A 27,489-nucleotide genomic window follows, 5' to 3' on the forward strand; every position below is an offset into this window, starting at 1 on the left:
CACGGTGAACTCAATGAAGCCTAGCACTTACTAACCCGGAGAAAATGATTGATGATGCTTGCTTATGGTCTGCACAGTCTTTTACAGTGTCACCTTGCCTAATTCCATTTCTTTTTGAGAACAAACCTGTGCACTAATATTTTCTGATGTTGTTGTGTATTTCTTTAAATAATAGGTTTAAAGTATCTAAAGCATCTAATAAGACATTTTGTTATCCAAGTCCTATTTTGTGTTATCTTTATGAAGATGAAGTTTGTGTTTTGTTTTTTGTTTTTAATTCATGAGACAGAGTTACAGTAGTGGAGCTAAAAGCTGACCCATGGTCTACAGTGGCCAGCCAGGGGATATCTGGCTTTTGTTTCCCTTTGTCTGCCTATTCTGCTCCAACGATGGCTCCTGGAAGCAGAGTGTTCTACAAAGTGACTGCCATTCTAATTATTCAGCTTAGAAACCAAAAGGTTTTGCATTAAAAGTACAGATTTTGGCAATTAAGACCAGCAGTCGCTCATTCGGGTTAAAGAGAACTTTAGATTCAAATGCCTTTTAATGTAGGGTAGGGTTTATTTCAAAGTGGTGCTTACTGCTTTAGGCAAGATGCGTAAGTAAACATGACTGAGCTCCAGAAAAAACTTTTTGCCATTGAGAACAACTTTCGGGCAGTGTAAAGATTGTGTCTTCCTGTTATTCAATAACTCATCACCTCAGGGTACCATCCATATTGTCTTTTAGGAATAATTAGGCCCCTATTTGACACTATTCCTCTTTATTATTTTTGCTATAACCATTCATCTTCTTCTAAATATTTACTATCCGGGAAGCCACTGACTCTGAATCTAAACAGCATCAGCAGTATCTGTATGTTCTGCTTTTGAGTAATCTGCATTTTCCCCTGAAAATTTAGCCTGTAAACTTTCAGTGAATTAACCTTTTTGATTATACTGAATATTCATCAAGTAATTTTTGAAGTACTTAAGAAGTAACTTAAGTATGAATTTAAGATGTTCCATTTCAAGAATTCTAAACAAGTTCTAGAACTACTTTTTTTAAAGGATTTTATTTCCCATTTTACTCACTTGTTCTGATTTGCATCCTGATTTTCATAAAAGGAGGGAACCAAACATTGAGTCAGGATTTTTACCCTGTATAATATCTACCAGCAGAATCACATTTGTCTTCAGTTTCTGGGTTTAACTCACTGTATATGATTTCAGAAAATCTTTCCATCTTAGGGGTGTATGCTAGTAACCTATAAATCAAATTCAGTTTGTAGGTGAATGGTGTTGGAGCTGAAGTTAACGGGCCCTACTCTAGATGTAACTGCCCCCCCCCCTCCGGTTTCCAATAAAACAGAAGTATTTTAATATGTCACCATTATCATTGTTCTGAAATAAGATTAAACTTCTCTGAAGTCCAAGAATGTAATAATTTTGTGCTAGTGTTTTTTAAAGAATGATGTTGATAAGAACAGTAGTTTTGCCCTTTTATGTGATTAGGTTCTTGTGGAATTGATTGCAAAGTTCAGTGGATCATTTTTGGACTGCCACGGCCCATGAGGGGAGCCCATTTTATATGTTAACGTGTCATCAGCCTTTTCTATTTATAGCTGTATTTCTGGAGAATATTTCAGGGGAAATATTCCTGTGAATATCAAAAAGCATGTTGCAGTGAACTCACTTACAATGACATTCAACTACATATGGTAGGACTTCCAGTATATTTCTTATGGATATGTTCACATGAAACCTTACTCTAACTTCTCTGCTTCCCTATGCTATTAAAATTCCAGGAGCCAATTAAAAGGTACCATATTTCTTCTCTTTGTCCCTTCTAACTTTATTAGTTTGAGATTTGAATCTAGCAACTCCTTGGCTAAAGGAGAAAGGATAATCAGTACCATAGAATATGAACAAAAGGAGGAACTTCCTGTGTGGTATCTGGGGGAAAAATTTTTTTAAATCTATTTTTGAGAGAGGGAGGGGCAGAGACAGAGGGAGAGAGAGAGAGAGAGAGACAGAGAAACCAAACAGGCTCCACACTGTCAGCGCAGAGCCTGATGGCAGGACTCAAACTCATGAACTGTGAGACCATAACTGAGCCAAAACCAAGAATCGGATGCTTAATTAACGACTGAGCCACCCAGGTGCCCCTGGAAAAAATTTTAAACCTTAATAATCCATAAGCGTAGAGAATGGGTCTGGCGCTTACATGTCCCATGGGACCAGGGAGGTCACAAGGATGAGGGAAGTAGCAGATGGAAGGTGGATCAGGAAGGATGGGGCCCTGAGCAGTGTGGAGCATCCTGTCTCATAAAGGCAGCCACAGCTCCTGTGGTCTCGTCCAGGGAATGGGGCTCACCGTTGCTAGATCTTAGAAAACTTGAAGAGAAACATGTAGCCTGAATTTTCCGTGCGAAGTGCTTCATTTAAAAATAGGCATATAAAACATTTTTCTACAAACTGAATTTGGCTAGTAGGTTGTGAGCTTGGATTTTGAACATGTGCAGTTAAACCCAGAAAAGTAAAGACAAAAGAAAAAGGCATAGCATGTCTGAATTATTCAAATAGGCTGATGTTTTGCTAAAATCTAACGTTCTCATTGACGGCCGAGTGACAATCGGTATTTTAAGTAGTTTTTAGTTTTTTTTCTCAGTTTCAAAACTTAACTGTATCATTCATTCATTAATTCATTCATTCGGTAAACACCTCACCTAGTGATTTGATTTGTTGAACACTAGTGTGCAAAGTGCATATGACAGTGTAGCAAGGAAGAAATAGGGAAACTAAAACTGTAACATGTCCTGAGTGTTGTGATAGTGTTAGTAGAAACTTGGACAGGAGTAGAGATGAGAGAAAAATTAATGCAGTTAAATGGGAGATTTCTAATGGGAGACCACAGGCTTCTTTTTAAATTCTTATTTTTAGGCACAATGAGCTCCCAGCACATGGCACTGAAGTCCTGTCTTCGTACGCAGGGCTTTGGAAGCTGTGCTGGAGTTCGTCAGGCATTTTCTTTTTACCTTTTAAGAACAATTTGCAGTGAAAATTACCTATGTAATTTTTTTTCTGATATGTATTTTGATTTGTGATGAGTTTGTAGCCATGCCTGTAGAGTGTTTCTTGTCAAATCTTCAGGCACTTTAAAAACGAATTGAGAGGATTTAAAACATTAGAACATTCTGGTATTACCACTTTGCAGCTCTCGTTTCTTTTTCTCTGATTTAAAATCCACTGTCTCAGTGTGCTTCAATCATTTTACTATATCCAGAAAGTCACTTATAAATTTGACTTGTTCCACCTTTTTTTTTCATTTTTGATAGAAGTGTATCATATGGGCACCTGCCGGCCACACGTTAACCTCTGTGTTCTGCTGCTTCTATTTAAAGGTCCGTCGGGAGTACAGGAAATTCTTCAGAGCCAATGCTGGAAAGAAAATTTATGAATTTACGCTTCAGAGAATTGTAAGTCTATACTTTCTATGTGGCTAATTAGCATTATAGGACTAACTAGTGAATAGCATCACCTCAATCATAAATGACTTGTTTGGTAACTATTAAACCCTAGCTGTGACACTGAGAGATTGTGACCTTCTATCATTTCCCCTCAAATTCAGGTAGAATTGTGTCAGGTTAGCGGCCCACATATGATCAATGAAATGTTCTTTGACAGAGAGAACGTTCTCTGGGGAAGGGGAACCCAAGAAAGCCTGGTGTGTTGGTTCAGGCTACTATAATGAAAATACCATAGACTGTGTGGCTTAATAAACATTTATTTCTCATAGTCCTGGAGACTGGGCAGCCCAAGATCAGAGTGCCAGCATGGTCTGGTTCTGGTGAGGGCTTTTTCCTAGTTTCCTCACAGGAGAAGAGGAAGAGAAGCAAGCTCTTTCCCGTGTCTTCTTATAAGAGCAGTAATCCTGGGAGCACCACCCCTTGTAACCTTACTCACCTAATTGCCTCCCCAAGGCCCCGTTTCCTAACACTATCCCATTGGGGGTTAGGATTTCAACATAGGAGTCTGGGGGGAACACCAAGATCTTGCCCTGCTGAACTGCCACAAGTTGCTGCAGGGCGAGGTTGGTCAACGAGGAGAGCAGGGCTGTGCCACGATTCCGGGATGGATTCTAACATTTCCCTCTGGCTTCCAGAGAAGTATATGTAGTGGTAACGTGCAAACTCTGGAGCCAGCTCACTCTGCCATGTACAGATTTACGGCTTGAGCAAATCACATAACTTCTGTGAGCCTCATCTTGTCGCCTGTAAAATGGAGTGATAATTGAAAGCTCTTAGGGTTCCTGGCTCATATTCAGTACTCTAGAGCAGTGCTGTCCGATAGGACTTTCTGCAGCAGTGAAAATGTTCTAGATCTTTGTGGTACAGTAAAGTCTAGCCACATGTGGCTGTTGAGCACTTGAAATGTAACTAATGTGATTGATGAACTGGATTTTTAACTTTTAATTACTAAAGATTTAAACAGAAATAGTCACAGGTGGCAAGTGGCTGCCTATTAAACAATGCAGCTTTCTAGTGTTAGCTGGTGTAAGTATTAATGTTAATTTTAAAATTAGTATTCTTCCTTTCTCTTAACCATTTAGTGGAGCTTAGATTTTCCCAACCAATACAGAGAGTTAAAAAGAGATTTTCCAGAGGAGTTGCAACATTTTATAAACTAAAACTTGCTAAATTCCACCAAGTGGTTTGCTTGATCCTGGTTTATGTAAAACAATGACTTTTCTGGTATATTTTACTTATCTAGCATTTTTTGTCAAACTCAACATAGGTGCAAAAATACTTCTTGGAAATGAAAAATAAGATGCCTTCCTTATCTCCAATAGACAAGAACTGGCCATCAAGACCTTACCTATTTTTGGATTCTACTCACAAAGAACTAAAAAGGATTTTCCACTTGTGGAGGGTAAAAAAATGCCTTGTTAGGTTTTTTTTTTTTCAGAGACTTCTTAACATATATTTTGAGCGTTTGAAAAATGTTATGTAAAAGCAGATTTTTAACCATGCTCTTCCTCTAACCTCAAAGAGACGTATCTGAGGACCTTGGTATTTTTGAACCATGCACCGTACTTGGCTTTGTGTGAGAATTTCTAGAGCAGCCAGGTGTTCCCATGACTGTCACCTGTCATCCTTGTCTGGAAAGGAGAGTGTGCATGGCTCCAGTGTCTTTCCCTTCCAGATTCCAGTTGCTTTAAAGTAGTTCAGGTTTTTGTTTTGTTTTGATGTGTTTCTGTTATTCATCTTTACCTGAAGGAATACTGCCAGAGATAGAAATAATAAAATTTGAACATCTTCACAGGATATAGTCAAATCTGGAAGATTGTAGGAGTTTACTTTCTAAGATGTATTGAGTACGTGCATAAACGTTCGCGAGAACACTACATGTTTTGATGGACTGGGGAAAAAAACGGCTTTAGAGTGCCTCCCGAGACATCAAAGAGATTAAGTTTCCCTCAACCTGAATTAAATGGAAGCTAAAAATCTATTTGACATTGCCTTATATTTTTAGCTTCCTTAATTTTATGAGAGGATAACGTGTTATTTAGGTGTTGCCCAGAAGTACGTGGGTTACTTATATAGATGTTGACTTTATTTTAGTAGTTCAGTTGATATATGGAATGCTAAATATGTACAAGTGTCAGATACAATATAATCATTAATATGATAATCATATAATCCTACGATATAATCATTGAAAGGCTTATTATATTTGGTAAGTGAATGACTGATGGATATCACTTCCAGGAAACTCTTCCTGCTGGGCACTGTAGGCTTGTCCCTTTCCAGAATTACATATGTAGAGTGACATTATCACTGAATAGTGTGATATTGGTGACACAGCATGTGGAACTGGATTCTCCCTTCTGTTCCCTAACTTAGTGAGTCAGTTTGGTGAAATTCACCAGTGTCTCAGTGCTCATCTCCCTCTTTGACAGTGAGACTATTTTCAGAAATAACGATGGGGAGCTTCTAATGCCAGGAGTCTGCTCTGCCTCTGCTCTCCCCTGGCCCCTGGCCCTTACGTCCCTTGCATTTGGGGATAGAGAATGAGAGGGATGTGTTTATTCCTGAAAGGGTGGGCAGCAATGCTAACATTCCCTTATACCATTATATCAGTGGGTCTCAACTACATTTCTAACTGAATGTCTTAGAGTTCATCTGAAACACCTGGCCTAGGGGCACCTGGGTGGTCAGTCGGTTGAACGTCCCGACTCTGACTCAGGTCATGATCTTGCAGTTTGTGAGTTTGAGCCTGATGTCGGGCTCCGTGCTGACAGCTGAGCCTGGAACCTGCTTTGGATTCTGTGTCTTCCCTTCTCTGCCCCTTCCTTGCTCATGCTCTGTTTCTCTCTCTCAAAAATAAATAAACATAATAAAAAATAAAAATAAAACAACCTGTCCCTGCCCCTCCAGCCACCCCCTGTGTCCCTTCAGTACCATCTCAGAATCCAGCCAAAGGAGAGATTTCTCAGGTCAGGTGTCCATACTGTAAAATGGCAATAGGGGGTTCAGAGCAGCATTTTTCAAACCAAGGGTTGTAGCATATTTGTGAGTTGTGAAATCAATTTAATAGATTACTGACCAGCGTTTTAAAATGAAGTACAGTAGGATAGAAGACGTCCACATGGCCAACCGACACATGAAAAAATGCTCAATATCACTCATCATCAGGGAAATACAAATCAAAACCACAATGAGATACCACCTTACACCTGTCAGAATGGCTAAGATTAACAACTCAGGCAACAACAGATGTTGGCGAGGATGCAGAGAAAGAGGATCTCTTTTGCATTGTTGGTGGGAATGCAAGCTGGTGCAGCCACTCTGGAAAACAGTATGGAGGTTCTTCAAAAAACTAAAAATAGAACTACCCTACGACCCAGCAATTGCACTACTAGGTATTTATCCAAGGGATATAGGTGTGCTGTTTCGAAGGGATACATGCACCCCCATGTTTCTAGCAGCACTATCAACAATAGCCAAAGTATGGAAAGAGCCCAAATGTCCATCGATGGATGAATGGATAAAGAAAATGTGGTGTGTGTGTGTATCTATCTATCTATCTATACACACACACACACACACACACACACACACACACACAATGGAGTATTACTCAGCAATCAAAAAGAATGAAATCTTGCCATTTGTGACTACGTGGATGGAACTGGAGGGTGTTATGCTAAGTGAAATTAGTCAGTCAGAGACAAAAATCATATGACTTCACTCATATGAGGACTTTAAGAGACAAAACAGATGAACCTAAAGGAAGGGAAACAAAAATAATATAAAAACAGGGAGGGGGACAAAACAGAAGAGACTCATAAATATGGAGAACAAACCGAGGGCTGCTGGAGAGGTTGTGGGAGAGGGGGATGGGCTAAATGGGTAAGGGGCATTAAGGAATCTACTCCTGAAATCATTGCTTCACTATATGCTAACTAATTTGGATGTAAACTTAAAAAAATAAAAACTAAAGTTTAAAAAAAAATAATAGAGTACAGGGCATGTTGAAGGAATTGTTTTGTGAAGGTTTTGTGTCAGTTGTCTATGTGTGTGCATGTAAATCAACGTGTGCAATGAGTTGTGATGTACAATGTCATTCTTAGGCTAAGTCTTTGTGAGAAGAGTGTGACAGCCTGAGGCCTAAAGGATGTCGGGGGTGGGGGGGGGCTGATGTCATAGTGGGAGGGTCAGTACTCCCAGTAGGGCCCTTGCTAGCAAGGTCCTCGCGTGTTCTGAAGAAGCATCCCAGGTTCCATAATACAGACCGTAGTTTTTATGGCATTTTCTAAGACCAACCTTTTAAAACCCAAAAAGGAAAAATGCTCTTGGTTTTTTTAAATGGATATTTTGTACACATTTACTCTTACTCTTCATGTTACTAAATTGGCTTAGCATATTTAAGAATGAGTAATGACTTATGTAAGTGATATCTTTTTTTTTTCTCCTTTTCATTTTTCACAGTGTAAAAAATACAGAGACCAATTCACAGACCAGCAAAAGCTGATTTACGAAGAAAAATTAGAAGCCAGTGAACTCTTCAAAGACAAGAAGGCTTTATACCCATCTAGGTATTATGGCTTTGCTTTACCCATAAAAGTCAGTATTTTAAAAGCTCCTCAAATATATTTGCAGGTCGCTTCTAGTGGAGTTTGATTTCAGTGATACATGAGAGATTTTTAATTCTATGAATTATTTTATGATCAGCCTAACTCTTCCAGACAAAAGCAAATGGCATGTGTGGGTTTGCTTAGGTCACTAGATTTCCAGTTGACATCAGTTAATCACTCTCAATTCATACTATGATGAAATATTTGTATTTTAAATAGAAGATAGGAGTTCTGTGTTAAGACTATTTGTACTCTGTACTTAAAGTCAAGTGTTTTTAATCCCTTATTTCCTTTCTTACAATTAATTGTTAGTGAAAAATATTTTATAATGAAATTCATCTTGGAAAACTAGAAAGACAAAAATGGCAAGGTAATTGTTGTTCTGTTTTCCATAATTTAGAATTGAAGACCTAAAATGAGTATTTTGTAGTTTTATATTCCTTTTTAACCCATTCAGTGGAGAACATCCAGCTTTTCTCCCAAGTTGTATGCTGATTCTAATATGTATTCGACATCAAAGATAAACATGTAATAAACATGGAAATAAAGCTCAGCTCTGTTGAAAAAAGTACACTTAAACACTTTTGAGCAATGGCTTTCATGGCATACTGTAACGAAATGAGATTACATTTGTTGGTTTTATTTCATTGGCATTAGCCTAAACACTTCACTAAATAATTAGAAGTCATCGTTTAAAATACAAATTGTATAGGCTATTAAGATAAATCTTCATTGTAAATTCTTGTTCGTTTTCCATAGTTTTCAGAGGCCGGCCCAATTTCTGCTGGTAATATACTGTAATCCCCATGCCAGTCTTCTTCCTTGAACCAGCTGGGTCAGGCTCATTTGCATTGTAAAGAAGAGCGAGCTGGTCTGTCACTCTAAGAGTGTTGCGGGAGCACTGCTCTGTGATGGCCTTTGGTCTGCTAACTCCTTGGGCATGATGTTAGTGGCCTGTGCAGTCAGATCGGTCCCTTTATTGTAGGCACCAAGCACTCAATAAAAGAAGCAATATCAGTTGTAAGTTTACCAAGTGAAACCCTTGGTAAAGACCGCTTATCTGAATATTCTTCTATCTCCCAAGTTCATCATTTCTCCCCAGAATCCTTATCCCTTTCTCATCTGTTTTTAAATAAAAAAGTAGGTTGTACAATTTCAAGCGAAGTCTTTAACAACTTTTAGCTTCTTCCAAAGGACGGCCCAGAAATAAAAAGTATATCTGCTGGGTATATTCACATGTATTCCATGTGCTATGCTTGTATTCTCTGTGTCTTTAGGGACACAGCCTCCTGGGTCAGCTGACCTGGTGACCTGAGATGGTACATACTCCCCGTGAGTCCCACGTAGCATCTTCATCCGAAGTTGTCCAAAGTGCCTGCTAAAGAAAGCACTCTCGAACACGAAAATGGTCCCTGTGCTCTCTCCAGCAACTAATTGATTTAACTTTTTCTTTATATCTTTTTCACTTGTAATCGTCTTAATTAACATTCCCTGTGGGTGACGCTTCAGAAACTGAAAGGAGAAAAATGCATTTTTGAAGAAACAAATTCAGAGACTCTTAGCACTTTTTAATTATTAAAAACACATTTGTTGATTCTTCCTTTAAAAACATTAAATGAATAAAGACGCATTTGACTATGAACAGCAAGAAAAAAATATTAACATCAAGCCAGGTCCTCTTTGGGTAGTGTTCTCTGTGCATGCTCCCCCCGCAGCAGTCAGAGGGGTGGGATAATTTAGCCTCCCACCACTGTGGGAAGCAGCGGCCCTTCTGGGTGCCAGCCTGTTATGTGCTGGGAGCTGTGAAACACTGACCACCTACGTGGATTTTTCTTCCCTATTCCTCCACCCACAACACAAGCATTTAAGGTTGTATTTGCAAATTGCCAGAACTTTACAGCTCAGAGTGAAGCCACAGTTTGTTGTTGTTGTTGTTGTTGTTGTTATTGTGGGGGTTTTTTTGGTGTCTTTGAAGAAGCTGTCCTGCAGGTGTCACCCCACAAACCTTTAAGGGAAATCGACATCCTAGCGCATGATTGTGTGACTTGTAAGATACAGTTTGTTTGAAAGAAAACTGCTCTGCTTCTGAATGGTGACCTTGGCCCCTTCTGTCCGAGTAGCGGCATATCCTAGGAGGAAAGGCCTGATTCTTCTTTCATACGTTGCCTATTTAGAGCCAGTGTTATATGGTAATATTAAGTGCTCTGTAGCTTTCTTCTAAAGCGGTTGCTCTGGATCTGTTCTTCCCAGGCGGCCTATTGATTTTCTGATTCTCTGCAAGAAAATGAAGTTTTTCTTTGAAGCAGCTGATGGTAATGATCTGTGCTCTTTTTTCCTGTTGCCACATGTTCTTTAAAGGCATTAGAAGCCCTTTGTGGGTAGCTGTTAACTTTATATTAACAGATTAGAAGGATTTGCCTTTTCCTTGAGACCATGCACTTGGGCCTTGGTTTCTATCTTGATTGTTCCATGTGATAAGATTTTTATCAAAGTCCTACCTACAAAATGCCATGATGACATCACAAATGTATTTGAAGTAGGTTTCAGGTTTCATTTCCAACTATTTAGGACATGTGTAAAATGCATAAAATTAACTCTGATGAAGTTATCGCTCTTCAGAATCAGCTAACGTGTTACCTTTCTCCCATAATACTTCCATCTGGAACTGTTTCTAATGTGAGGGGAATTTTTTTTTTCCCTCCAGTGTTGGGCAACCATTCCAAGGAGCTTACCTGGAAATCAACAAGAATCCCAAGTATAAGAAACTCAAAGATGCTATTGAAGAAAAGATTATCATTGCTGAAGTGGTGAACAAAATTAACCGTGCCAATGGGAAGGTAAAATGCTATCCCTGAAGACTTGTAAGAAGTGTTTATCAATTGGGACAGTCATCTTTAGTTTTCTGAATATTCAAATTTGCATTTCATTTTCTCAGCAGAATTCTTATAAAGGAAGATGTTTCCCCTTACCTTTAAGCTTAGGTGGAATTTTGCTTGTTCTCTGAAACTTTCATGATTTAAGATACGTTATTTGTGTTTTTAGTGTGTTCTCAGTTTACATAGGTATGCATGCTGAAAGATACAGAATAAAATGGGCATTTCTGCAAATAACTAATACTTTAAACTCAAGGACCACTTGGGGTGTTTTTCATCATTGGTTTTACATCCTTATTTGTTTTGTTTTGTTTTGTTTTGTTTTAGAGCACATCCCGGATTTTCCTCTTAACAAATAATAATCTCCTTCTTGCCGATCAAAAGTCCGGGCAGATAAAGTCAGAAGTTCCTTTGGTGGATGTGACCAAAGTATCGATGAGCTCACAGAATGATGGCTTCTTTGCCATCCATCTCAAAGAGGTAAAGGTCCAACTATTGATTTGTTTGAAAGATTTCTGCATTTGTCCAATCTCCGAGGCACTGATTTAAAATTTTCTACATCTGGGGCGCCTGGGTGGCTCAGTCAGTTAGGCATCCAACTTCGGCTAAGGTCATGATCTCATGGCTTGTGAGTTCGAGCCCCACGTCAGGCTCTGTGCTGACAACTCAGAGCCTGGAGCCTGCTTCAGATACTGTGTCTCCTTCTCTCTCTGCCCCTCCCGCCGCTTGCACTCTGTCTCTGTCTCTCTCTCAAAATTAAAAAAATAAAAAACAAAAACATTAAAATGTTCTACATGTTATTGATTTGCAGATTTGGGCTATATTCACTCCTATGTAAAATCTCAGGCTTGGCTTTTCAGTGATTGAAATTGACTAGTTGAAATTGAACTGATTAATCACATTTATTGTTCATTGAATTCTGATTTCCCTGAGCAGCTTTTGTTTGTACTCACAGTGATGTGCTTTATTTTGAGAATAATACATGGAAATACCAGGATGTTCATTGCTTCCTCCTGTGGTTTTTTCTGTATACCGCTTGATAAATGTCTGTCCCCTTATTCATCTTTAATTTGTGGTTTTTTAATTAAAGAAGGCAACCGCAATGAAACAACTGCCTCATAACTTTGACCTAAAGACTTTTTAACATTCAGTGCTTTTTTAGCTTAACTAGGACTTCCTGATTTTTTTTTTTTTAATTTTATTTATTTTTGAGAGAGCACAAGTGGGGCAGAGGGAGAGAAAATCCCAAGCAGGCTTCATGCTTAGCATGAGCCCAGTGTGGGGCTTGATCTCACAACTGTGAGATCAGGACCTGAGCTTAAATCAAGAGTCAGACACTTAACTGACTGAGCCACCTAGGTGCCTTGAGGACTTCCTGATTTGAACGAAGTAGTTAAGAATGTAGGCTCTGGAGTTGGTCTCACCTATTTTACAGTGACCTTGGCCGAGTCATTTAACTTCTGTGTGCCTACCTAATTTTTCTCCTCATTATGTTTTATTGTAATTATCTTTTTAATGTTTATTTTGAGAGAGAGCACATGTGCACACACGTGTGTGCACACGCGTGAGTGGGGAAGGGACAGAGAGAGAGGGAGAGAGAGAATTCCAAGCAGTCTCCTCTCTGTCAGCGCAAAGCCAAATGCAGGGCTCGATCTCACAAGTCGTGAGATCATGACCTGAGTCGAAATCAAGAGTCCAACTGGGGCACCTGGGTGGCTCAGAGCCCAGAGCCTGCTTTGGATTCTGTGTCTCCTTCTCTCTCTGCTCCTCCCCGGCTCGTGCTGTCTCTCTCTCAAAAATAAACATTAAAAAGACTTTTTTTAGAGAGTCGGACACTTAACCAACAGAGCCACCCAGGCACCCTTTTCTCTTCTTTAAAATGGAGAAAATAATGGCACTAGTTCATAACGTTGTTATAAGGATTCAGTGAGACACTGTGTAAAGTGCTCAGCATAGTGCCTTTCATATAACAAATAGTCACTGAATAAGCAGATGTCGGCGAATATCAATCATATTTAGGCACCTGCATCTAGCTGGTAGTGCACGTAGCTTGCTGTTTCTACACTTAGGAAAGTCCCGTATGCTTCATTCTGCCTCTTTTCCCCACTGTGGATCCTAACTTAAAGGGAGCATATCCAGTCCTAACACAGTGATTCTGAACCTTGATTACACATAATAATGCTGGTGCCCAGGCCATGCCCCCAGTCCCCTCAAACCAGAGTTTCTTGGATTGGGGCACAACCATCCTATTTTGTGTAGCTTAGCTGGAGAGCCACTGCCTTAGGATATTTGTTGGGAGTGTTGTTGTTCTGCTTATGTTTTTAACCAAGCCACTGAAGAATTTTTTAAACAGCCCTTTCAGATTGAGTTCTAGGTTAGGTCAGTGCCTCTCAAGCCTGAATGTGCAAACAGATCACTCAGGGATCCTGGTCAGTGGGCCTGCGCTAGGGCCCGAGGTTCTCCTTGTCTAACAAGCTCCCAGGTGATGTGGAAGGTGCCTGTGGTCTACCTACCAACTTTGGGTAGCGTCAGGTTAGGTAACCTTACTAAAAGTGCCCGGAGCAAGTTGGAAGAAATAACCGCTTTCATCGTTACTGTTTATTTAGAAGAATGGACTTCAGTAACTAATGTTTTTTTTAAAGAGACAGTAAATACGTTTTCAGCCAAGCCTGTAAACATTTACGTCCTAAGCTGTCTTTAATTATGATGGTCTGACTCTTGCTTTGTCCTTTTAGGGCTCTGAAGCAGCTAGTAAAGGAGACTTTCTCTTCAGCAGCGATCACCTTATTGAAATGGCCACAAAGCTGTATCGGACGACTCTCAGCCAAACCAAACAGAAGCTCAGCATCGAAATTTCTGATGAGTATGTTCATAACTGTTTGAATGTGGTGTTTCACTTTCTGCTTTCTTGCTTCAGCCGAGCACTCTAGTCTTACTCATTAATGCAGCCACTACCTTTAAGCAGCGAGTGTGCGTCTGATATTTATTCTAGATGGTGGACGGGCAGTGAATGGTACAGATCAAGTCCTTACCTTCATGTCCCTGACATCCCGGTGGAAGAGACAAATATGCATACATAATAAATAAGTGATATGACTTTGGTTAATGACAAATGCTTGTGGAGAGGGAAAAAAGGCAGGATAAGGCCCAGAGTGTGCTATTTTTGATAGGGAGGTCAGGGAGGCTTGTTTGATACAGTGACATTTGAGTTGAGGCTGAAATCAGTGGAGCAAGCCAGGCAACCATCTTGGGAGGTGCCTTCCAGGGCAGGGAGGCAGCAGGTGCAAAGGCCCTGAGATGGGAATGAACTTAATGGTAGAGTGAAATGGTAGACATGAACTTAATGGTAGAGTGAATGGTGAAGAGATAGACAGAGACCCAGCCATGTGCAGCTTGGTAGCTAAGGTAAGAAGTTGAGATTTTACTGAGGTCGATGGAATGCTATTACAAGTTTCAAGCAAGGATGTGGCATGATCTGATTTGTGATTTTCAAAGATTCCTCTGGCTGCAGTGTGGAAAATAGCTCTAGGGAGGCAAAAATGGAAGTGGAGAAAAATTGGGAGCTTCTCTGAGCTGTCTAGGATGATGTGGCTTAGGCTAGGGTGGGAGTGGGAGGTAGTGAGAAGTAGATTCCAAATGTAATTTGAGGGAAAACAAGAGGACCTAATAACAGATTGGACGGTAGGTCTGGGGCCTGAGCCCAAATGGTGGTACCATTTACTGCCACAGATGACGCTTAAGAAAGAAGGGTTTGGGGGTGGCTGGGTGGCTGGGCTGAAATCAAGAGTGCTGTTTTGGATGTATTATATTTGCTCTGCCTTTTTCTGACATAGATAGATAGAGAATAAGCATTCCATGTTGACAAGGTTGACTGGTATGCTAAGACTGCTATATATAAATTTGAAATTTTGCTCTTTTTACTTCACAGTAGGACTCTAAGGATAGAGACTGATTATTTATATGCAGGTTGGAGCATTCCCCCCACTTATGAAATCTATCGATATGAGCTCATTTGAATGAATTTGAGTTACTGTGCTGATTGATACCTGATTGGTTACTTTACTTTTCAATAGAGTGTTTACTACCTGTTTATATACTTCTTTGCATGTACAGTAAGAAGTCACGGAACCAGATTGCTCAAGAAATGATTTTATTTTCTAATTAAGATTTTTGCCAGCCTATTCTATTTCAACTTTTTCTAAAAGTCTTTCTAAAATAAACTCATACCTATTCTTGGGGTGCCTGGGTGGCTCAGTCGGTTAAGTGTCTGACTTGTGATTTCAGCTCAGGACATGATCTCATGGTTCGTGAGTTTGAGCCCTGTGTTGGGCAGAGCCCCGATAGTACAGAGCTTGCTTGGGATTCTCTCTCTCTCTGCCCTTCCCCCGCTCGTGTTCTCTCTCTCTCTCTCTCTCTCTCTCTCTCTCTCTCTCTCTCAACATAAATAAACTTAAAAAAATAAAATAAAATAAAAAGCAAAATAAATTCATACCCATTCTTATCCCTCTGTAGGCCAAGCTAACTCTCCTTGATGTTTGAGGATGTACAGAACCTTGGGTTCATCATCTGTCCTCATTGTACCCCAACAGTGGTATTTAGATTTGGTGGGAGATTGACCTTTATGTATACCCTACATAGGAAATTGCAGTTTGGACTAAATAGCTTTTCTTGTCATTGGGTCCTTTCTCATTAAACAAAGAATACGTATTAGGAAAAAATATAATGGCTACTTGGGTTCTAGTCAATTAAGATTTTAACCTGTTAGGGCCTATTATAACTTTAAACTCCCTTTAGTTGAAATGTGTTATAACTTGGGATGCAGGGCTTCTGTTTCGGTGGAACTGGTAATTCCCACTCATCCCGGGAAGATTCTGTGTATTCCAGATGCAGGAGCTCCTTGGAATACGGATGAAGCAGCCTTACGGTTGACTCACTACATTAATGAGGTTGTCTTTACAGAGAAAGTCACATCAACACCCAGGCCACAAAGGATCGCTACTCTTAAGCATTTCCCAAGCTGGTATTGTAGGAACACAGCCTCTGCTGTGAAGAAAGTAGTGGCTCATGGAAATGTACAATCTGTCTTTACTACAGGTCTCCCCAGATGTGCTGTGTAGTCACACATCATGACTCTCCAGAGGGGCTGGGCAGGATAGCGTGTGCTATTTCTCATACGTCATCCACCACAGAACCCTCCCGCGGTTCTCACATTGTGTGTGAGGCACACAGTTGTGCAACACTGATGGGGATGGTTTGCTTGTGGGTGGCAGGGACCCTGCCTTGTCACAGAGAGGGGTATGATGTTCTGGATGCGTAAGCTTTCAGTAAACATGCTTGTGGGAGTGAAGGTTTACAGGGTGGCCATGTGAAGAAAACAAAACATTTAGTCGCATTGTAAACCAGTCCAAAACACCTTTCCTTTTCCAATTCCTAATCGTTGTTTGGTTTCATAAAAACAAAACAGCTGATGGCATCCTGCAGAGCACCCGTGTTCCCCTGCCCAGGCTTCAGGGAGCCACATGGCAGAGCAACGGTCAATGTAGCCTGTTTCACAACCTCTAGAGCTCTTAGGCAAGGATCATACACCTCCTTGGAGCGCATTTTAAATTTTTAAAAAATTTTACAAAGTCATGGGCAGGGGTGCCCATGATGTATTTTTTTTGCAGTCCTAAGTGGCTTTAATCCATTTCACTGCCAGCTCTACAGATTAGTACTTTTTTTTTTTTAAGTTTATTTATTTTGAGAGAGAAAGAAAGCACACACACAAGTGCAGGAGAGGGAGAGAGAGAGAGAGAGAGAGAGAGAGAGAGAGAGAGAGAGAGAGAGACCCAAACAGGCTCCACACCGTCATTACAGAGCCTGATGCGGGGCTTGAACTCATGAACCATGAAATCATGACCTGAGCCGAAATCAAGAGTTGGACGCTCAACCGACTGAGCCACCCAGGCGCCCCTCGGCAGATTAGTATTATATCCAGTGTGCAGTTCAATGACCGAAACCTTCCTCAGTGTGTCCTTTTCAGAAGCAGAAGTAATATTTTAATACACCTAGTCTCCCTAGGCATTATGGATAAACTGGCTGTCAGTTTACAAGAGGAGAGTCAGAGTCCTATTTACTCCTTAGAGCAGTTTTAACCTGCTTTGTAATTCCCAGTTCTTATTCCCAAACGGTTCAGTCCATAAATAGATTGCATTTTAAGGACCTTAAATAAAATGTGTAATATTTCTAAACAGTTTCTAAAAACGAAGTCCTAAAAGTATTGAAAAAACCAAAGTGAATTTGTTCTATTAAACATTTTAAATATGTGTGTATATGTACATGGGTACACACACATAATATACAAACGTGTAAATCATTCAACATATGCAATTGTTTGTCTGAATATTTTAAATCAGAACAAATCATCTAAATTCTTTTTGCTGTGACGTTCAAACTGGTATTGATGCTGTGAAAGAATGCATTCAACATTATTGTTTGCTGGAGGGTGATTCTCTGATTACCATGCCCTCACTGTGGGCCATGCTCCAGTTTTCTCTTTTATGAAGTGGAGAGGAATAATATTACTTGCCTATGGGGCACCGGGGTGGCTCAGTCGGTTAAGCGTCTGACTTCAGCTCAAGTCATGATCTCACAGTTCATGAGTTCGAGCCCGCGTCGGGCTCTGTGCTGACAGAGCCTGCTTCAGACTCTGTGTCTCCCTCTCTCTCTGCCCCTCCCCCAGTCGTGCGTGTCTATCTCTCTCAAAACTAAATAAGCATTAAAAAAAATTAATATTACTTGCCTCATAGGATTATTTTAAAGTTGAGTTAATATATGTAACTTACTAAGAAAAGTATGGTGCATGGTGAACATTCAATAAATCTTGCAATCATGCATTGTGAACATGAAGACAGCCAATGCTAAAGTTATTGGGGAAGAGAACTCCCTATACTTTCATTACACTATAAGTGGTCTTTGAAAATTAAAATGTCAAAATATTTGATTTTTTAAATGTGTGTATTGGCATTAAATTCGAAAGGTGCTTTCTTTCTTTGAGGCACGTAGATACAAGTATGTATGCTAGAGAGATGCGATTTTGGAGCCATAATTCTTTTTGTCAGTACTTTCAAGGTAAAAAAAAAAAATAGACCATTCCAAAGCAGGGAAGTACTATCCTGTTAAAACAATTGATAAATCAGGAGCGTATGTGTCACATTTCACTCCTGTAGACAATGTTTGCAAAACACGGACGGGTTCTGTAGACCTTGACGCTGAGACTAATGTGCATGGAACAGAGCTGTTTTGATGTTTGCCGTTGTCGTGGATCCAGTGAGCATGCAATCTGTCACACGGTTGTTAGAGTGACTCAGCTATATGCCAGCAACTCAGAAAACTGTTCCCTGAGAAACATATTGCAAATATGGCAACGTTGTACTGACTCTTACGCTGGAGTGACGAGCACTGGCTTTGAGATGGGAAAGCCCGGGTTCTGGTCCAGTCATGCCGCTCTCCTTCCTCCACAAGGATGCCATCCTTGAGGGCAGGGACCTCATTTTGTATGGCCAGGTGTCCCTTGCAGCCCTGAGCCCAGCAGGAATGCAGTACGTTTGTGGTAGGAAGGTGTGACGAATCATCCAGGGGACGAGCACTTGACCCCTAACAGTCTATGAAAGGACAGATTGGAACTAGAATACGGTTTCACATGTTGTACCACATGTACTACTACTGTAGGATAAGAAGTGGCTTTGGGTGTGCACTGACAGAGTGTGTAAGTGTTATGATTATATGTATATGCTATATATGTATATAGTATATATGTAGTTTGTATTAGCAATATATAGTGTATATATATATATATATATACTATATATATACTATTATATACATACTATATATACTATACTATATGTAGTATATAGTATATATATTTTAATGGACATTAAAAAAATATAAAGGGAATATCAAACTTGCAATTTTATTATTATTCCATAGGTCACAGCTATTTTGAAATCTACTTATTTAGGGTTAGAAACAACTATTAGCATAGTGTGTGGATATGACAAAAATTGTTGAGGAAATAATGTCAGTAACCAGTGTTTGGAAATCATAGTCTGGAGTGTCTCTAGACCTCTTTAATGATATTTTTTCATTTAATTTTCTCAGTCTGTTGGTAATTCAATAGGAACCTCCCCCACCCCCTGCCAGTTTATGGTCTTACTATGCAAAAATGGAGAAAAATGGGAAAAGAGCAGGTTGGTCTTCATTTGAAACATGGAAATAATTCTTCTTAGCCCTTCTTACCTTACTAGAGTGTGATGAGTTAATGAACTTCACTTTCCTTAGGGGCTAAGTGATGGCTGTTGCAAGTGCTGATGGAAAGAGGCAATACTTGTCCAGGTCAATATCCATTAGGAAACAAAAGCTAGTTGGGGGCACCTGCGTGGCTCAGCCGGTTAAGCATCTGACTTGATTTTGGCTCAGGTCATGAGCTCAAGGTTCGTGGGATCGAGCCCCACATCAAACTCTGCGCTGACAGCTTGTATTCTGTCTCTGCCCCTCCCTACCCCTCTCTTTCTCTCTTTCAAAATACATAAATAAACTTAAAAAAAAAAAGAAAGAAACAAAAGCTAGTGTTAGTGTCATCATCAGCTGTTGTGTGTGTACTTTTCTTTAATCTGCCCTATTCTTTTCTTCCAGGTTCCTGGTTCAGTTCAGACAGGATAAAGTATGTGTGAAGTTTATTCAGGGCAACCAGAAAAATGGGAGCGTCCCAACGTGCAAACGAAAAAACAATCGTCTCCTTGAAGTTGCTGTTCCTTAACTGGCTCCTCCTCTCTGCTTTCACGGACTTGTTTCCCTGTAATAGTGCAATTTTGTTTTGTTTCGTTTCGTTTTGTTTGGGGTTCGTTGTATGTTTGGGAATTGCCAAAGGCTAATACTGTTAAGAGTCCCTTGGCAAAATAAAAATATTCGACTAATCAATTTTTAGTATGGGAATAGTTTTAACCCTTAAAATACACAGCGTGTCCTGGCCTGTAACATGTCACACGTGTTTTCTGTTTAGTCATTGTGTTAGATCTGTGTACCTTAAATCAGCATATTACTCATGAATCAGTAATTACGTATAGGAAATGGTCCCAGAAGATAGTGCATTCATTCATCAGATATTTATTGCGTGCCTGCTCTTTGCAAGGCACTGTGCTGGATGCAATGAAAACTTATTGGGAACCCTTTTTTGTTTTTCAGGCCATGGCAGGCTGGCTGCTTTGTGCTAACTTTACTAGGGCTGAGAGAGGTTGAGATGTTGAAACCAAAACAGTAACTGTTGCTGACAAACAGCATTGTTCTGAATCCTGTAGTGTGATCTTTAACAAATATACTTCAAGAAGGGCTGGTCCTAGAAAGTAGAAATATATGACTGGGTAAAAAAATGCCTCTCCACGTAGTTTCTATTTGAAAAGAGAAAACTGACATTTGAACAGGACTTTTAATGTGTCCGGATCTTGTCATTGCTTTTAACACTAAACAACAGAGTCATTCTTATTTCAGAAAAAGTGCAGAAGCAGTCCAAATAAGTCTACAAATAAGATTGTATTTTCCTGTTTCTGGTAAGCAGCATCTATGATCCTATATAGGCTCATATTTGCAGAGTGTTTTCACCCAAGTTTGAAGAAATCCTTTAAACATATTATACAGTAAAGAGCTGAAAAGCCTTTCAGATAGTGGCAAGCATTCTGTACAACGTGCAATAAACATCCAAGATCTTTTTTGAAAGTTTTATTTATAATATACATTTTGTATGCGAGGTGATTGGTACAGGGTGCATATTTTAGTCAAGGGTCAAAATTGTGTTAATTTGCAGGACTTTTTTTTGTTTTCAAATTTACAATAAGGATTCATTTTGGAAACTACATTTTAAACTTTGGAATCAAATTGTTTCTTATTTGGGAGGATAATGTATATACATTGGTATGTTAAATAATAAAACTGTTCTAATTTGGTGCCATTTCCTGAATCACAACTGTATTTTTGTATCTCGGGCTCTTTTTTCATGTTGTATGTCAATGTAATATCACATAGAAAGGCTTTACAATTCAAACAGTGTATGTTTTCTGTGTAATTGAATTTCACTTAGCCTTTTATAAACCAGAAACATTCATTGAAAGTATTTGGGTGGGGGAGGACTTTCTTTTTAATTTTTGTACTTAAAATGATTGCTCCCATAAAGAAATTCTCAGAAGCCTTTATGTTTATTGGTGCAGGTAGAGTATATCATTATTTTCTCTTCGTCTTCTCCAGCATGTGCCTAAAAGTGGTAGATTCTGAAATAGTTCCTGAAATAAGTGAGTAGAAATTTGGAACTAGAGGGGTGCTTGGGTGGCTCAGTTGGTTAGGCGTCCGACTTCAGCTCAAGTCATGATCTTTCAGTTCATGGGTTCAAGCCCCGCTTCAGGCTCTGTGCTGACAGCTCAGAGCCTGGAGCCTGCTTCAGATTCTGTGTCTCCCTCCCTCTCTGTCCCTCCCCAACTTGTGCTCTGTCTCTGTCTCTCTCAAAAATAAATAAACATTTAAAAAAAATTTTTTTAAATAAAAATTGGAACTAGAGAGGGTTCTTTAAAAAATGTTTAAAAAATATGTAGTACATTCATATTGTTCAACATACAAATAAATGTAAGCAGATATACAATGCAAATTCTCCATCCTGTCACTCAGCCATGTGCTCAGTTACCATCCCCCCCCAAGTTAACCATTGTTTTTACTTGCTTTTGCCCTGCTTTATGCATATGCTTCCAAAACAAAATAAAAATACAGATTTTTACCTCTTGCTTTAGTAGACAAAAGCTAATATGCTAGATAGACTTTGTTCTTTACTCTGCCTTTTTTGCTCAGTATTCTTTTTTACTGTGGTACCATTTTCCATTGTATGGATGCATTTCTCCAGTCCCCTCCAGATCGTTGTTGGGTTGTTTTCCTGAATGGAAATTTAAGTCTGGGATGGAGAGGGCGAATATTCCATGGGTCTTACTTGTTAACTTTTCCCAAATAACTTATCTGCAGATTGTTCATTATGAAGATTAGCAATAATAGCAGTTAGCAATAATATATTTTCCAAAGTTCATTTCCAAAAGAGAAGCCATTTGATCTCAAACTTTGTTGTAGGTGTTCTGCAAGGATTTAAAAATATCTCTACAAGGTAGTTTTAAATGAGAGTGTTTTTGCATACACATCCATCAGTTCTAGTCTTGTCATCGCAATAATAAGTTTTGGTCATGAAATTCATTCTAGGTGGGTTGTGACTTGACTTGGAGAAGTTTTTCTGAACTTTAGCAAGAAAGCCTCCTGATGTACAAGGGTGAACTACACATCCTTGGAGTTTCCTAAACTAAGCTCGCCAGCTGGGGAGAGCATCCTTGAAAGGTACAAATTGGAAGCAAGAGTTCTTAATGTTTTCAGTGTATGTAGTGGTGCCTCCTTTTTTTTTTTTTTCCATAGGGAGCAAGTGCTAGTGACTATTTCCATAGGGAGATAATTGGTGAGAGCAATTATTTAGAGCTTTTCAGCTCAGCAATAGAGTCTTAAACCCTGGTTTTCAAACGTGAGGTTAGAGTTGGGTCAAAATCACGAGGAAAGCTTGTTTTTAAAACACAACCAAAACAACCATGCAGATTCCTGGGCCATACCCTTTCCCAACTGAATTGGGAATCTCCAGAACAGAGTTTGAAAATAGGCACTTAAAATCTCCAGGTGATTAAGCACATTCAAGTTTGAGAACCACCAAGAAAAATCCTCGAGTTTCTCTGTAGCCACCCAGCCATCTGTCTTAACAAGTCCTCCGGGAGGTGGTTCCAACATGTGCCCACGTGTATCAGAACTGGCCTAGAGCCTCTCTGTAGCTGCGAGCTGCATTGTTTGCCACACCTGCCGGTGCCTCCCACCCACCCCCAGTGCCTGACTAGATGTTACTGATAAACTGTGGCATTGTTCTGTTATAATGGGTGAGCAACCAATATTTCTTTATCTTTGAATTTCTGTCGCTGTCCTGCAATGGCGGATTAAAGTATTACTGGCACTCCGGATTTCCTAAGTGCTCTGGCCTGGCCACACAGCCCTAACTTGTTTCCAGCCACCACTTACTTGCCCAGCCCCTGGAGTGACTTGTAGGTCTAGACTAAAAGGGGTGCTTGAAAAAGGTAACCAGGTAGTGAGCACCAAAAATCAGACCATGGCGGTTGCCGAGTATTCTTGACCTTGACTTCCACGTGCCACGGGGCAAGAAAGGAACATAGGTAGGAAAGTCACTCTCTAACCGATTGGTTACAGTTTCGTATTTCCCACTCTTGGAATAATAAGTTGGACCCAGAACTCAGACGTAAAGCCTTCAGCTCAAGTTTGAATAGCTTTTCTCCTACCCCAGGGGTTCCGAGGTGTGTCTGTGATCCTAAGGCACCATGGTCGCGAGTTCTGAGAATCATAGGTGCCCCCTCAGGTTTGAGGCTTTGGCAGAAATCTAAGAGGATAAATGGTTTTATTAGGCCATTTCAATTAGTATGCAGAGTGAGAACTCTCAAATTCATGTAATTAAGTATAATTATGGTAATTAGGATATGGTTCAAAATTCTTAGTCTAATAGACAACAGCGTCTTTTTTGTGTGCTATTTTTCATGTAATAAGTGAGGTGTTTAGGTTCTGACATATTCAGATAACGAGCACCCTTTAAAATGGTGTATGTTGATGGAGAAGGATTTTGAAAACTCCTAATGTGTTTATTAAGTCTTATACAAGCCTTTGTTTTTAAGCTGGGCGTTCTCTGCTAACGACCGACCGCAGCATTCAAATTCACTCAGTTAGGTGCAGGGGATAAAAAGGAAGAGAAGGAAGGACAGTAGTTTTGCGCTTCTTTTCCTCCTGGTGGGAAAACACAGCTGTAAGTCTTCATTGTCCATTTGAAGATTTAATGTTGAAGACTTAATGTTTCATCACTGGAGGGGCTCTTTCTTTGCATATCCTTGTAAGGAACACTCCATTCCATGCCCTTCACTCTCAGCTTCTGGTCAGCTAACCCTCAGGAAGCCACAGCCTGGACGAGCTGGCACTTGCTTTCTGCTCTTTCCGGCTTCTATTCCAATAGGCACTCAGTAGAAAATTAATTGTTTTTGAGTTGGTTTCCTGCAAATCTTGGAATTGTTTGCCTCATTCTCTTTGGTTTGAAGATCATTTTCAAAATCTGGAGTTAATCACAGCACAGCGTAAACCACAGCCTCTTTCTCATTAGCTTTTTTTGCCACCATGGTGGCCAGATCTCCTCTGCTCCGTTCCGTAAAATTCAACAAAAATCTGACTTTGTAACCAAGGAAAATAGTGTCGGCTTCTCAGCATTTAAGGAGGAAACTGGGAACAGGATTTAATTCTGTATTCACCCAATGGCCTGGCGATACTGAGAGAAAGAAACAGATCAGCCAGCCACCTTATTTCACGTACCTAAAAACATTTTTGCGGGTCTAATTTTGATATCTAATGGATATACTATATGTATTAATTTTAGATGGATAACAATGATTTGATATATGTGTATATTGTGAAATGATTACTACAATATTCCGTGAACGTCTGTCCCCTCATGTAGTTATTTTTTTCTTTTTCTGGTGATGAGAACTTTTAAGGTTATTCTCTTTATTTGTTTTAAATTTTTTTTAATGTTTTTATTTATTTTTGAAACAGAGAGAGAGCATGAGCAGGGGAGGGGCAGAGAGAGAGGGAGACACAGAATCCGAAGCAGGCTCCAGACTCTGAGCTGTCAGCACAGAGCCCGATGTGGGGCTCAAACTCACAAACCATGAGATCATGACCTGAGCCGAAGTCGGACGCTTAACCGACTGAGCCACCCAGGAGCCCCAAGGTTATTCTCTTTAGATTATTTCATTTAGTTTATACTCCCTCCAACATTCCTTTTCTCATTTTCCCTTTCCTTTCATCCCTTCTCTCACTAATGAGTGGATCTGGCATATTCTCTACAAATACATATATATACATTTAATGACCTACACATCAGAAATGTTCACATACCAGAAAAACTGAACACATCCATGTAGTAGCACCCAAAACAAGAAGCCCCTTTGTCCGCCCTAGTCACAGTCCCCCACAGAAGTAACTTTCTCTTGTATTCTAGTATCATATATTAGTTTTGCCCTTTTTGTTTGTTTGGTTTGGGTTTGGTGTTTTTTTTTTTTTCTCCATATAGATGGAATCCTACAGTACATACTCTTCCTTCTGACCTCTTTCATTCAGTATTATAACTGGAATTCATTCACATTGTTGCTTGTAGCTAAAATTTGCTTGGCCTGTGTAATACCTCAGTGTGGGTAGGCTGCAATTTTGTAATCGATCTTACTGTTGATGGGCATTTGGCTATGACGGGTAGTGCTCCTGCAGACGTTCTTGTACACATCTTGGCGAGTATCCGCCCTCCTGTCTGCGGGGTGGATACCTAGGAATAGAACTGTGGGGTCACGGGGTAAGCTTACGTTCACCTTGAGTAGATTGCATCAAACTGACTTTCAAAGGAACTGTAGCAGTTAAGGCTCCCACCAGCAGTGAGGGGACGGGGCGTGCATTTTCTCTATATCCTTGCCCCACCTAATGTCGTCAGTCTTCTTAATTTTGGTCCCGCTGGTGGATCTTAACTTGAATTCACATTTTCCTGACGACTCATGAACTCAAATACCTTTTCAATGTAGGCAATTTGCACGTCATCTTTTGTGAAGTACCTATTCAAGTAGTTTGCCTTTTTTTTTTTTTTTCCTGTTGGGCTTGTCTTTTTGATTTGTAGCTATATTTTGGATAGGAGACCTCAGGTGTGGGGGTAGCAGGCATCTTTCACAGTCTGTGGTTACCTTTTTACTCTCCTACTAGTATCTTTGGATGAACAGACATTGCATTTTAGCGAAGGCTGGTTTACCAGTTCTTTCCTTTAGGGTCCATACTCTTTCCTGTTGAAGAGATACTTGTTTGCTCAAGGTTATGAGGATACTTGTGGTTTCTTTCAGAAGCTTTATTGTTCTGCCTTTCACATTTAGCTCTTTAGTCTACTGGAATTGATTTTTTTTTTTTATGATGTAAAGTAGGGAGTGAGGATTCATTTTTTTTCCCCCCACATGGATAGCCTTAAAAAGACTGCACTGTTTCTAGATTCTCTCTTCCGTTAAATTGATGATCTGTCTCTGTGTTAATCCCAAACCGTGTCAATCATTACAGCTTTGGAACAAGTTGGCATGGTCACTTGGAAGTAAAATTCATAACTCGGAGGTCCTACACTCTTGTGAAAGCAGGGAGTAAAGCATTACAATTAATAAATACACATTCATGTATTTGGAGTAATGATCGTTCATCAGAGTCCTGGAAATGTGAACATAAAATCAGCCCTTTTTTTTAGCCACAGGGATTTGGGCATGGGAGTCCCTTAATGGGATCATATGGCGAGAATATTAAGTGTTTCCTTGAAGTCAGTTAATGTCTAATTTTACATGATATTTTGGTTTTCCATTGACGTAGCAGTTTCGATCCATATTACTAATTATCCCCACTTTAAGTTTTCCCTAAAATCTTCATAAAATTACTATCTTATATAAATGAACGTATTTCTTTTTGTTTTCAGGTAAAATTGTCTGTTTTCCTCAAATGTGCTTCCTTTGGTGGTGAGAGAACCCCGATGGTTTTTCTAATTCTTTAACTATCTTTTACAACTATTTTTACAGTCTTTACAATGGATTATCTCGTCCAGTGATGACAGTTTATAGATGAAGCCAGATGGAACTAGAAGTCCCCTAGGACCCTCAAACTTTTATTTTTAATTTAAAAAATGTTTCTAAATAATTTCCTAGCAATCACCTAAGCTCTTCTCTCGTGTGCTGTTTGGAGCTAAATTCAGAATGGCCTTTTCTAAAATGATTGCTACAAATTCAGTTTCCTGAAGTGAACGTTCTAATTGACAGAGAGGAACACCACTGAAAAGGCATGTAGTAGCATTTTTTTTTCAGTAGCATTTAAGGTACATGCATCTTCTTAAAAAAATATATATTTATTTACTTATCTATTTAGGAGCATGCATGCATGTAAGTTGGCGAGGGGCATAGAGCCAGGGAGAGAGGGAATCCCAAGAAGGCTCCACACTGTCCGCTCTGAGCTCGATGCAGGGCTCGAACCCACAAACAGTTTGATCGTGACCTGAGCCGAAACCAAAAGTTGGATGCTTAACCAACAGCCACCCAGGTGCCCCCGTGTGTGTGTGTGTGTGTGTGTGTTTCCACGAGGGGCCAACTGTAGACAAAGGAAAACGTGTACTTTTCATGTTATATGCAACAATAATAATCAATTGCCTTGAGAAGGTACAAGTGTGTATAAGTCAAATAGGAAATAATATATACTGAAGGGACACCACAGAGTTGTTGAGGCATTGTATAGTAGAAAATAAAAATGTTTCTTCATTTAAAAACCTGAAAGCAGTCCTTCAGCCATAAATTCA

At 39.7% G+C, this 27,489-nt stretch overlaps 1 protein-coding gene across 4 annotated transcripts in view; it reads left to right on the forward strand.

The window, feature by feature from the left end:
* MYO1B (myosin IB) overlaps positions 1-20,976 on the forward strand; it is a 187,512-nt gene extending 166,536 nt beyond the window's left edge. For all 4 annotated transcript variants that reach the window (XM_027054426.2, XM_027054446.2, XM_027054466.2 and 1 more), the window contains 7 exons: positions 3,383-3,457; positions 4,776-4,910; positions 7,973-8,079; positions 10,823-10,955; positions 11,319-11,471; positions 13,727-13,854; positions 19,668-20,976. In XM_027054426.2, coding sequence (XP_026910227.1) covers positions 3,383-3,457; positions 4,776-4,910; positions 7,973-8,079; positions 10,823-10,955; positions 11,319-11,471; positions 13,727-13,854; positions 19,668-19,791 — 855 coding nt within the window. In that variant the 3' untranslated portion in view covers positions 19,792-20,976. The remainder of the gene's footprint in view (positions 1-3,382; positions 3,458-4,775; positions 4,911-7,972; positions 8,080-10,822; positions 10,956-11,318; positions 11,472-13,726; positions 13,855-19,667) is intronic.
* The last annotated feature ends 6,513 nt before the right edge of the window (positions 20,977-27,489 follow it).

The sequence above is a fragment of the Acinonyx jubatus genome, chromosome C1 (assembly GCF_027475565.1).
Source record: "Acinonyx jubatus isolate Ajub_Pintada_27869175 chromosome C1, VMU_Ajub_asm_v1.0, whole genome shotgun sequence".
Classification (NCBI taxonomy): Eukaryota; Metazoa; Chordata; class Mammalia; order Carnivora; family Felidae; genus Acinonyx; species Acinonyx jubatus.